General features: G+C 41.2%; 1 protein-coding gene across 1 annotated transcript in view; it reads left to right on the top strand.

Moving 5' to 3' along the window:
* Positions 1-252: 252 nt before the first annotated feature.
* The window catches only part of cfap91 (cilia and flagella associated protein 91), a 75,242-nt gene continuing 63,810 nt past the window's right edge, over positions 253-11,684 (top strand). The window contains exons 1-3 of the mRNA XM_072260293.1: positions 253-331; positions 4,919-4,998; positions 8,418-8,494. Of these exons, the coding sequence (XP_072116394.1) occupies positions 276-331; positions 4,919-4,998; positions 8,418-8,494 (213 nt within the window). The 5' untranslated portion in view covers positions 253-275. The remainder of the gene's footprint in view (positions 332-4,918; positions 4,999-8,417; positions 8,495-11,684) is intronic.

Here is an 11,684-nt window from a genome sequence, read left to right as displayed (position 1 = left end):
TTGAAGATTATTGATTATTGTTGAGGGGAGGATGGTTTTGAATGCTGACCTGTAATTGATAAAGAGCATCCTGATGTATGCATCTTTGCTGTCCAGATATTTCGGAGTTGAGTGAAGAGCCAATGAGCTGGCATCTGCTGTGGACCTGTTGCACCGGTAGCCAAACTGGAGTGGATCCACGTCGCTTCTGAAGCAGGAGTTGAAATGTTTCATCACCAACCTCTCAAAAAAAATTCATCACTGTGGATGCAAGTGCTACTGGATGATAGTCATTGATGCAGGTTACCACGTTCTTCTTAGGCACCAGTATAGGTGAAGACTGCATGAGCAGGTGGGTACCTCATGACAGCTGAAACAAGAGGTTAAAGATCTCAGTGAACTCTCCAGCTAGTTGACCAGAACAGGTCTTTAGTACTTGGCCGGGTACCCATCTGGACCAGATGCTTTCTGTGGGTTCACCCTTCTGAAGGCTGCTCGCATGTTTGCCTCAGAGAGTGAAATCACAGGATCTCTCGGGGCTGTGGGTGTTCATAATGGTTCCTCCATGTTTTTGACAGTCAAAGCGAGCATTGAAGGCATTGTGTTCATCTGGAAGCGAAACCCTGTTGTCATCTCTGTCACATGATTTTATTTTTTAAGAGCTGATAGCGTTGAAGCCCTGCCAGAACTGTTGAGCATCCTTCGTTGGTTCAAGTTTAGTCCAGAATTGCTACTACGCCTGTAAGATAGCTTTTCAGAGATCGTACCTGGGCCTCTTGTAACTTTCGTAGTCACCTGACTTGAATGCCTCTGATCTGGCCTCAGCAGATTGTGGATCTCATGGTTCAGCCAGGGCTTCTGGCTGGGGCAAAACTCTGAATGATTTTGTGGGTCACACTCATCTACAACTGTTTTCATAAAGTCGGTAACAACCATAGTGTATGCATTCAGGTCCACAGATGAGTCCTTGAGCACGGCCCAGTCCACTGACTTGGAGCAATTCCATAGACGTCCTCTGCTTCCCGTGACCATCTCTTTATTGTACTAATCTCTGGAGCTTTGCTCATTAGCCTCTGCCTGTATGCAAGTAGGAGAAAGAAAGCCAGGTAATCAGATTTTCCAAAATGCAATCTGGGCATGGAATGGAAGGCATTCCTTATCTTAGTATGACAGTGGTCTAGTGTGTTGGGACCTCTGGTGCTACAGGTTATATGCTGACAGTAATTGGGCAGGGATTTATTCAAACAAGCCTGGTTAAGTCCCCGGCTATGATTTGAAATGCCTCAGGATGGACGGTTACTTGTTTGGAGAACTCTTCATCAGAACAACTGTACAAACATTTTGATCTTTAGTTTCTATCTTCAGTGATTACAAAGGATAAATTCTTGTAGGCACAAAATTATAACCAGATGTATAAAAGGAGAATTGTGTATTCCTATGGAGAAAGTAACAGGTGGATGTTGGCATCTCATAAATGAGAGAGAATCCGTGCTTTCAGACCTCTTATATATTTGTATACAACATTCAAATTTAAGAACAAAAGAAGTTCATCTGGGCCCAAAAGTTCTGCCATTTAATAAGATCATTGATATTCTGATTGTAAACTCAACTATGCATTCCAGCCTACTGTAGTAATCTTTCAGCCTCCTGTCTACTGAGTATCTATCTACCTCAGTTTTTAAACATTGAAAGATTATGCTTCCAGCATCTTTTGTGGAAGGGAGATCAAAGATGCATGCATGAGTGAAAAAATTATTTTTATTTTAAATTGTATCCTCTTATTTATAAGTAGAGATCCTTTGTTTTAAATTCTCCCATGGAGAAGCATCCTCTCCACATCAACCTAATCAAGCACCTTTGAATATTGTACATTTACACTCACTTATACAAACTCCAGCAGGTTTAACTCTAGCCTGTTCAATCTTTCCTCATAAAGCAACACACCCATTCTATGTAACAGTCTGGTGTACCCCCTCTGGACTGCCTTAAAAGCATTTATATGCTTCCTTATGTAACCCTCAGGTTCGACTAGCAGCTTAATGTAGGGGGAGACCGCCTCTGGCCCAGCCAAACTTGAGAAATCCTATCTGAGTGGATGCTGCGTGATGTGTCCTCCTGTTACAAATCATACCACAAAATAACAAACAGTACACAATATGCGATTAAACGATTGAGCATTATAATTCTTAATTTGACTATATGGTTAGTAAAGAAAACAAAAAAGAACAAGGGCTCATTGTCATGAGACAGTCTAATGCACAACGTTGGACCTCACGGTTTTCCCATCTGTTCATTCTCCATCAATTCCCCCCAGTGCCGTCGACTCGAAACCCCATTCCAAGTCCACTCCATCCTGCTGTCTACGACTTCCCTGTTCTGGCATCTTCTCTCTCCATCTTCCGCCGAACAAAAGACCACGAAGCCTCCCTCCTGCATCATCATCTTAGCCGTATTCTAAATGGTATTGTCTTCCTATTTCTAGCCTCACTAGCACTTAGCATGGGTAGCAGTCACCTCCCTGCAAGTTCTGTCCTTTAACAGCTCCTAATTCTCTGAACTCGCTTTGCAGGATCATGTCACCCTTGCTGCCTATGCCATTGGTAGTGATGTGGACCATGACCTCTGGCTGCTCACCCTCTCCCTTAAGAATGCCATGGATTTGATCTGAGACATCCCTGATCCTGGCACCTGGGAGGCAACATACCATCTGGGAATATCGATCTTACCCACAGAAACAATGTTTCCCTAACCAATGAATCCCTGATCAATACTGCTTGCCTTTTTTCACCCTCTCTCTTTTGAGTCACAGCGTCAGACTCAGTGCCAGAGACCTGACTGCTATAGCTTTCCTCTGCAAGGTCATCCTCCTCAATTGTATCGTATGCAATAATTCAAAATTTGAAGTTTAAATTATTTTTTCTGAGGAGAACAGCCACAGAGGTAACCTGCACTGGCTGCCTATCCCCTTTTCCCCTCCAGATGGTCACCCAGTTACCTCTTCCTGCACATTAGGTGTAACTATCTCCCTATATCTCCTGTCAATCAACCCATCTGTCTCCTGAATTACCTGAAGGTCATCTAGCTCCAGCTCCAGCCCCTAATGTGGTCTGTAAGAAGCTGTAGCTCAATGCAGTTTTTGCAGGTGTAGTCATCAGGATACTGGAGTTCTCCACCTTCTCTCCTACAAGAGGAGCATTCCACTGTCCTGACAGTGATTCCTGTTGCTCTAACTGTGCGATAAGGAAGAAAGAAAGGAGCTTGCCAGAAACCTAGCCTCTGCTTCTTCTACTGAATCCTCAGCTCCCCAATCTAACACTGACACACTCACAAATGGCCGCTCTGCTTAAACTTAGCCAAGTGCTTAATAACCTGCATAATCTCAAGTACCACAGAAAATCAGGCCCCATTCGCTTTTTAAATCTAGTAATGTGCCTCACATTTGTAATTTCAGAACATTTAAGGAAGTTTAAGAAAATCCGCTTCGAATTTAACTGCATCTCTGTGACTTTAAGTAATGGGTTAATTTTGAGAAGGGGCTTAATAATCATTGCCGAACTCCATGGAAGCACAATACATTCAGTTAATATTGTACACAAGCAACAAATATCTTTACAGGAAACACCATCTGGTTTCCAAGGGTATGCTTGAGGCAGCCCGCAAGGTCGCCAAACATTCCGGTGCCGGCATAGGATGCCCACAATGTTTGGTAGAACAACCGTACACAATAAAATATCTTTACAGTAAACATCTTCTGGTGCCTCGCCCAGCCCAGGAGTACCTTGCCCAGCCTGGTGCTGGGGATTCCTTGTCCTGTGTTGGATCGTCCCCATCCAAATCCTTGGCAGTTTACCTCAGAAGTTTACCTCGGCAAGTATCCTCGGCAAGCATCCCGGCCCTGCGCTCCAAGAAAGGGTCCTGGCCTACTTCTGCTCCTATTTCTTTTGTTCTTGTGCTTTAACACCATCCTTCTGTAAAGTACGGTGAAAGTAGCATCATGCTACGGGGATGCTTTTCAGTAGCAGGGTTTGGAAATCTGGTCAAGATTGATGGGAAGGTGAATGCTGCTATTACAGAGGGATCATGGATAAAAAACACCTGCTAGCATCTGCCAGAAAACTTCAACTGGGGAGGAAGTTTGTCTTTCAGAAGGACAACAACCCAAAGCACACAGCCAGTCCAAGCTTGGAACGGCTTCAAATGAAGAAAGTTGATATCCTTGTGTGGTGCAAAGTCGTGATCTTAACCTGATCAAATATCTCTGGCAGGACCTCAAGATTTCTCTCCAACTAACCTGGCACAGCTTGAGCAATTTTCCAATGGGCAAATCTTGCTCTGTCAGGTTGTGCAAAGATGACAGAGACTTATCCAAAAAGACTACTGGTTGTATTAGCTGTGAGAGGTGGTCCAACTAAGTACTGAGCAAGGGTGGTGGGGGGGTGAATTGCTAACATCTCAGATTTTGAATTTTTGGGCTCTACTATGAAAAAAGCGAGCATGTGATTCATAAATTTAAATTTTTAGTCGAACTAATCAAAATTTCTGGTTGTAATACTCATTTATATGAACAAAGCGTTTGGACTGAATATATTTTCAAGGCACTGTACACTACAACGAAGCCTTTCCTCAACTTTCAGGTCTTATGACGGGGAGGGTATTCACTAATTGATTTTAGACGGTTCGATTTCCGTTTGTCATAGGAGGTAACTGTAAGTACTTTGGCGGCCAGGTGGCGTTGCGTTTGGATGACTGCTTTCCAGGTTCACCTCTTCTGTTTCGACTCTCGTTTGCATTTCATGTAAGCGTTACTATGGTTACTCTCGTTTACTAACAGGATTGTTGAACGGATTCCATCGGCGAAAACAAGTGCAAGAGAATTACTATCGGCAGTTGCTGAAGCGTTTGATTAAAAATTATCTACTGCTGTTTTTTTTAATTCAAGCACCATGAGCTTCACTCTGACTCAGAACCTGAAGGGAAAGCAACGATTCAAGACCGAGCGGCCCCACGACTATATTTATGGTAAATCTGGTCGCTCCATTCTGAGGTTGCTTCTAATTGATATGTTTTAATATTTTGTAAGATCATTTTACTTTTATTCTTTCTTTCTGTTGACCCTCTCCCTCTGCTTTCCTGATAGTGCCAAAAGAGAAGGTTAACCCGCCCATGAGGAGTATAAACCCAGTTTAGTTTGGGCGACCAGTTTATTTTTATTAGCGTATTTTCATAAAATATGTTCCATGGCTGCAAGAAAATTGGGCCTCTCAGTTATTTATTTAGAGTCTTTCTGTGGTCTAGTAATGGGAGTAATCTGCAGGCACTGCCTTTGAAATTTAGCTTTTTGACACAAGAATGGGTTGGCATCCGTGAAATGGGTTAGAGAGTTCATGTTGGATCTTACAAACTCGAGGCTTATACCCAAATTCTTCATACATTCCACAGTGTAAGACCATGGGCTGGAACTGAATTCACGGGGTCATAGTGCGGACAGGGTTGGGAATCAGAAGGGTAGCGCTCACGGGTGAATAGGGCAATCAGGGCAGAGATGGCTACCGGATTACACCATGAGCTAGGATTAGTGGGAAAATGGACTACTAAGGAAATGATCGGTTGGCTTGAGTGGGATGAAATATGATAATTGAGGGTAATTATAATAAGCAGTTGTAGAAAGCATTATACTTGAGCAATTATCAATAAATTATAGATTGCAATGATGTAATCACTTGGTAGCAAAATTTTGCCATCAGTTGCTATCGTTTAATTTTCTTGCTTAGTGTGCTAAAGATATGGGGGGAGAAAAGAAAATAAGTAGATGTAATGTCTCAAGCAGCAGACAACTGAATTTTTATAGGAACTGAGCCATCATAAATCGGAGCTTTAAAACCAAATTATAGTGGTACTTTAGAACATGAAGAGCAATTTGCTGCAAACTGGTAGAATTCCTGTGGTTTGACAATAATTTTCATTCCAACATTTTGTACAGTCCATGATTTGATAAGCTCACTTCTACATCTGTTGCCTTTTTTTAAAGATGGGTAGAACATGTATAATAAAACTGTTAGACTTGGATACTTAATTAGATAAGTCATAGTCAGACTTTATTGATCCCGAGGGAAATTGGTTACCCCGATAAATACCCCAATGAACAGAATTTGCTGTTAATCTCCTAGTGCATTTATTTTTGGGCTAAACTGCAGGTTTATTCATGCATAACATTGACTCTCAAAAGATTGTTGATCAAGTATTTGTCTCCCAAATATTTATACATAGAGCATGGTCATCATCCCTCTGCTTCCTGCATGTTTATGTGCCCATCCAACTGCTTCTCAAACACCACTATCTTGTCTGCTGCCAACACCAACCTTGCAGCATGTTTCAAGCACCCACCACTCTGTAACTAGGGATGGGATAATAAAACTTGCCTTGCTCATCTCCTTTAAGCTCCAGTCCTGATGAAGGGTCTCAGCCCAAAACGTCAACTCTTTATTCCCCTCCATAGATGCTGAATGACTTGCTGAGTTCCTCCACTATTTTGTGTGTTGCTCTGGATTTCCAGCATCTGTAGAATGTCTTGTGTTCTCCTTTAAGCTTTTCCCCATACCTCCCTCACCTTCTCTAGGTGCATGTTCTCTAGAATTTGACATTTCAGGTAAAAGTCAGACTATCTAAGTCGCTCATAAATTTATATTGTCAGGTCTCTCATGATTCTAATTAACCTCTGGTATATAGTTCATAATCCAATTTCTATCCTATCCTTTACCGAAGAATTATTCATTTTCATTTTAAATGTACTTGTTTTACAGGTGGAGTGTTAATTAGCTCCATTGTTATGTCACAGTAATTTCCTGTTTTGGGTTCCATTAATTCCATTGGAGGTAGATGCTATGCAGCAACATGAATGGGACTCACAAAGTAATTTACAATTGGCATCCAACCTCATATAAAAGATGTGAAAAATCGATTTCTCGAACATCTGGTAATTGCCCCCCACTTCTCCATTCCCATTCCCGTTTCCCTCTCTCACTTCATCTCCTTACCTGCCCATCACCTCCCTCTTGTACTTCTCCCCCTTCCCTTTCACCTATCAGCTTTCCAGCCCTTTACTTCACCCCTACCCCTCTCCCAGTTTCACCTATCACCTACCACCTTTTACTTCTCCCCTCCCCCCACCTTGATCTAACTTCTCATCTTTTTTATGGTCCTAACGAAGGGTTTCAGCCCAAAATGTCGACTGTTTGTCTTTTTCATAGATGCTGTCTGGCCTGCTGAGTTCCTCAAGCATTTTGTGTGTGTAGTTTGTATAAAAGAGATTGCAGGGTTTTAGGGAAAACTACCATTGGGTAGGAGGTACAGAAGAACTAGGTCCCAATTCACCATGTCAGGAACATTTATTACACTGCTGTAGATGACTTCGCTCACCACAATTCTGAACTGATTCTACGACCTACAGACTTACTTTCAAGGACTCTTTAGAACTCATGTTCTCAGTATACATTTATTTGCACGGTTTGTCGTCTTTTGCACATTTTTAGTTGTTTGCCAGTCCATTCATGTATGGTTTTCATAGATTCTATTATATTTATTACTGTAAATGTCTGCAAGAAGATTCATCTCAATATAGTATATGGTAACATAGAGTCCTGATGAACGGTCTTGGTGTGAAACATCGACTGTTTACTCTTTTCCATCGATGCTATCTGACCTGAGTTCCTCCAGCATTTTGTGTATGTTGCGTGGATTTCCAGCATCTGCAGATTTTCTCTTGTTTGTGATATGGTAACATATAAATACTTCGATAATAAATTTACTTTGAACTTTTGAAAATGGTAATGACACAAAGGAACAGATCATAATGTTTGTTTTGACAATTTAGACTATATCAATATTTTGGCTATTAACTATAGCTCTCAACTCCACCGGCCCCACCTCCCAAAACTGTCAGAATAAGTACTGAGAATTAAAAATTTAAAAGAGTGTCAGAAGGGGTACAAGAGCCCAAAGTATTTATATAAATAAGCTAGCAATGAGATTTCCATTCAGTTCAGCACCGACGTAGGAATGGCAGATCTTCTGGCCTGCTGCAATTCTGGGATGAGGTGGCCCAATCAGACTTTCAGATCCTACTTTTGTGTGAAGCCTCTGCCTGTTAGCTTTTTTTTCTAAATCAGAAGCTCAATTTTTAGAAGTGGTATCTTCCCAAAACATATATGTAATTTACTTTTGAATGAATGACATCACAGGAAAATATAAGCAAGTAAATGCACCTTCGTGAAAATTAATGTTACAGCTTTATAAATTATTGGAAATTAACAGGTTGGAAATATTGGTGATTATATAAAACTGTCATTTTTATTTTAATTTATGTTCAACAATATTTCTCATCAGTAAGAGGAAAGGGTTCTATTGACAAGCCATTGAATAACTTCTCCTGTCTGCCACAGATCCCCTATATGTGTTGTCTAGCGAGAAAGACCATGCCAAGATGACCATGAAGGCATTCGCATCTATCAATAGATTTGTGAGTACTCACAAATGGAGTTTATCAGTAAAGTAATATCTAGAATTAATTTTAACTAAAATCTTCCTTTGCTGAGTGGATGAATGCAGTTGCATATTTTTCAATGGAATTGATATGGATGGCAATTCAAAGAACAATTTTCTCATATGCATTATTGACCAGCATCCACCTGTTTTCTGAAAGTGATATTCAATGTTTCTGCATTTTCTCATTTCTCTAAATTACACACTTTTTATATTTTTGAAACGCAAGTAACAATTGGTATTGCTATCTGTATTCACTCTTCTCCCACCCACATGTTTCACATTTTTGGCTTCCCCACAATCATGTCACTGAGAAGAGAAAAACCAACATTGAATTTTCAATTAAACACAAGCAAAGTAGGATGAAATTCAACCCTGAAGTAATTGTCATAGTTGCTTCCACATGAATACTCTATTCTAATCCCTTTATGGGCTACAATATCACTACATCTGAATGGAGCAGGGAGGGAAGTGGCCAGTATGATCCCAGATATTAAAATGCTTTTAAATTTAGTGGGAAAATATCAGGCAGGTAAAAGATTATTGATAGATTTTTGTTAATGAACTTTGTTATATTTACTGAGAATTTAAATATTTATTTGTCCTTGTCAAAGACATAGAATTTTATGTAGTTTAGAAGTGAGTAACATCTCTGGTAGCATCTTAAGATCAATATGGGCACTTGTGCCTTCACTTGGTGAGCTGGAAGAGGCATTAACACTTAAATGAATTTATTGTAATAATTTGCTGTTACTGATGATAGAGCTAAAACTGGCTAGTTACATGTCCTTTTAAAGTTTTACATCTTTCCTGATATAAAATCAGATAATTCTGGAAGTAGGCAGCATCTGTGGAAAGAAACAGAGCTGATGTTCGGTTCAGTAACCATTCATCAGAACTGAGGAAGCAAGAAAACAAGTTAGTTTTTAAGTTGCAGAGCACGTCAAGGAGGGATGGACTCCAGAGGGAGAGCTAGGATGAAACTATAGTTTCTAAAGTTGTCAGATAAGATGAGCTTAGCATTATTTGTCAGATGAACATTGAAACAAAGTGAAATACATTGTTTTAATCAAATTAAATTAGCAACTATGCTGGGAGCAACCCGTAAGTGACACCACGCTTCTGGTGCTAACATAGCATGCCCACTTCTCACTAGCCCTAACCCTAACCCTAACCCTATGTCTTTGGAATGTGGGGGGAAGCTGGAGTACCCGGAGGAAATCCTTGCGGTCAATGGAAGAACATACAAAAAGTGGAAATTAAACCCCAAACAGTGATCATTGGCTCTGTAAGGTGATTGCACTAACCACTCTACTACCGTAGTGATTGTCCAGTCATTCGGACAGTTGGAAACTGAGAAAAAAGCTAAAAGGGCAGATAGAGACTAATATCAATCACAAGCAACATAAAAGTTGAGAAAAATGGGCCTGTGAGATATGCCCAGCAAGCTAGGCTATGCTTGGAGAGAGAGAGAGAGAGAGAGATACTTTATTGATCCCAAAGGAAATTAGTGTCTTAGTGGCATTACAAGTGCACAGATATACAAATATTAGAAGAGAAGTAAGAAAGAATGAAAAAGTTACCTCAAACAGTTTAACAGGAGAGGGTCATTACTTCTTTCGGCTATAGGTCGACTCATTATAGAGCCTAATGGCCGAGGGTAAGGATTACCTCATAGTGTTCTTTGGAGCAACACGGTTGTCTTAGTCTATTACTAAAAGTGCTCCTCTGTTCAGCCAAGGTGGCATGCAGAGGGTGAGAAACATTGTCCAGAATTGCCAGGATCTTCCGTAGGGTCCTTTGTTCTACCACAGCCTCCAGTGTGTCCATTTTGACTCCAATAACAGAGTCAGCCTTTCTAATCAGTTTATTGAGCCTGCTGGCATCACCCATGTTTGTGCCATTGCCCCAGCACACCACTGCATAGCAGATTGTACTGGTGACAACAGACTGGTAGAACATGTGAAAGAAAGGCATGTATACTCCAAAGGGCCTCAGTCACCACAGGAAGCAGAGGCCTCTCTGGCCCTTCTTGTACACAGCCTCTGTGTTGGTGCTTCACTCAAGTCTGTCATCCAGATGCACCCCCAGGTATTGTAGGTCCTCATCACATCCGTGTCCTCACCATCAATAGTAACAGGGAACAGTGCAGGCTTAGTCTTCCTAAGGTCCATCACCATCTCCTTTGTCTTACTGATACTGAGCTGCACCACTTGACAAAGTCCTCCGCTGGGGCCCTATATTCATCCTCCCATCCACCCTATGGAGGAAAAAAAAAGCTAAGCCATTTACACAGGTGGTTGATTTGCAGCAGAAATAGCTGATTTCACAATCCATGAAAACTGGGTTACCATATAGAAAGGTATAGGCAGAAAACAGGCCCATCAACCTACTGAATCTGAATTGACTATCACCCACCCATTTACACTAACCTTGCGTTAATGCCATTTTAAAAAAATTCCCCCTACTTTCTTGTCAACTTTTGCTAGGTTCAACCATCCTCCTCCAGATTCTACACACCTTCAAATTAGGGGCATTTTATAGTAGCCAGTTAACCTCAAGACTACCTCATCTTTGGGACATGGAGGAAAGCAGAGTGTTTGGAGGAAACTCGCACAGTCAGAAGAAGAACATGCGAACTCCACACCGACAGCTCCTAAGATCAGGATTGAACCCAGATTTCTCAGGCTGTGGGATATTGGCTCAATCAGATATCCTGCTATGCTACCTAGGGAAGGACAATGTTTCTGATGGTGGAATTCTAACCTTGCTCTGTGCCAGAGTGAGAGGTATGAAAGCAAGGATGTGGGAAATAGTTAAGAAGTGGTCATGATCTTGTAGCTATCATAGTTGTGGGATGCCATGGTCCAGTAGAAGGGAGAGGATCTCAAAGGAACCTGTATGGAATTGTTTGTAATTTGAAAACATGTAATCATGATGGAAGGAGTGGGAGAATGGAATGAAGTAGTTACAGGAAGCAGGGTGAAAGAGGTATAGTTGAGATAGTGATGGGAGTAGGTCGGAGATTAATGTATACTGCTAGCCTATCTCCTGAAAGGGAGACAGGGATCCTGTAGGGAAAGGAAGACATAGATTATGTGAAGTTTTGCATGACAGCAAGAAAGAACAGCAAAGGAGTCTTTTATATATCAAAAAAAGAGTTGAGG

The sequence above is a fragment of the Mobula birostris genome, chromosome 6 (genome assembly GCF_030028105.1).
Source record: "Mobula birostris isolate sMobBir1 chromosome 6, sMobBir1.hap1, whole genome shotgun sequence".
NCBI lineage: Eukaryota > Metazoa > Chordata > Chondrichthyes > Myliobatiformes > Myliobatidae > Mobula > Mobula birostris.
This window is presented reverse-complemented; position numbering and strand designations above follow the sequence as displayed.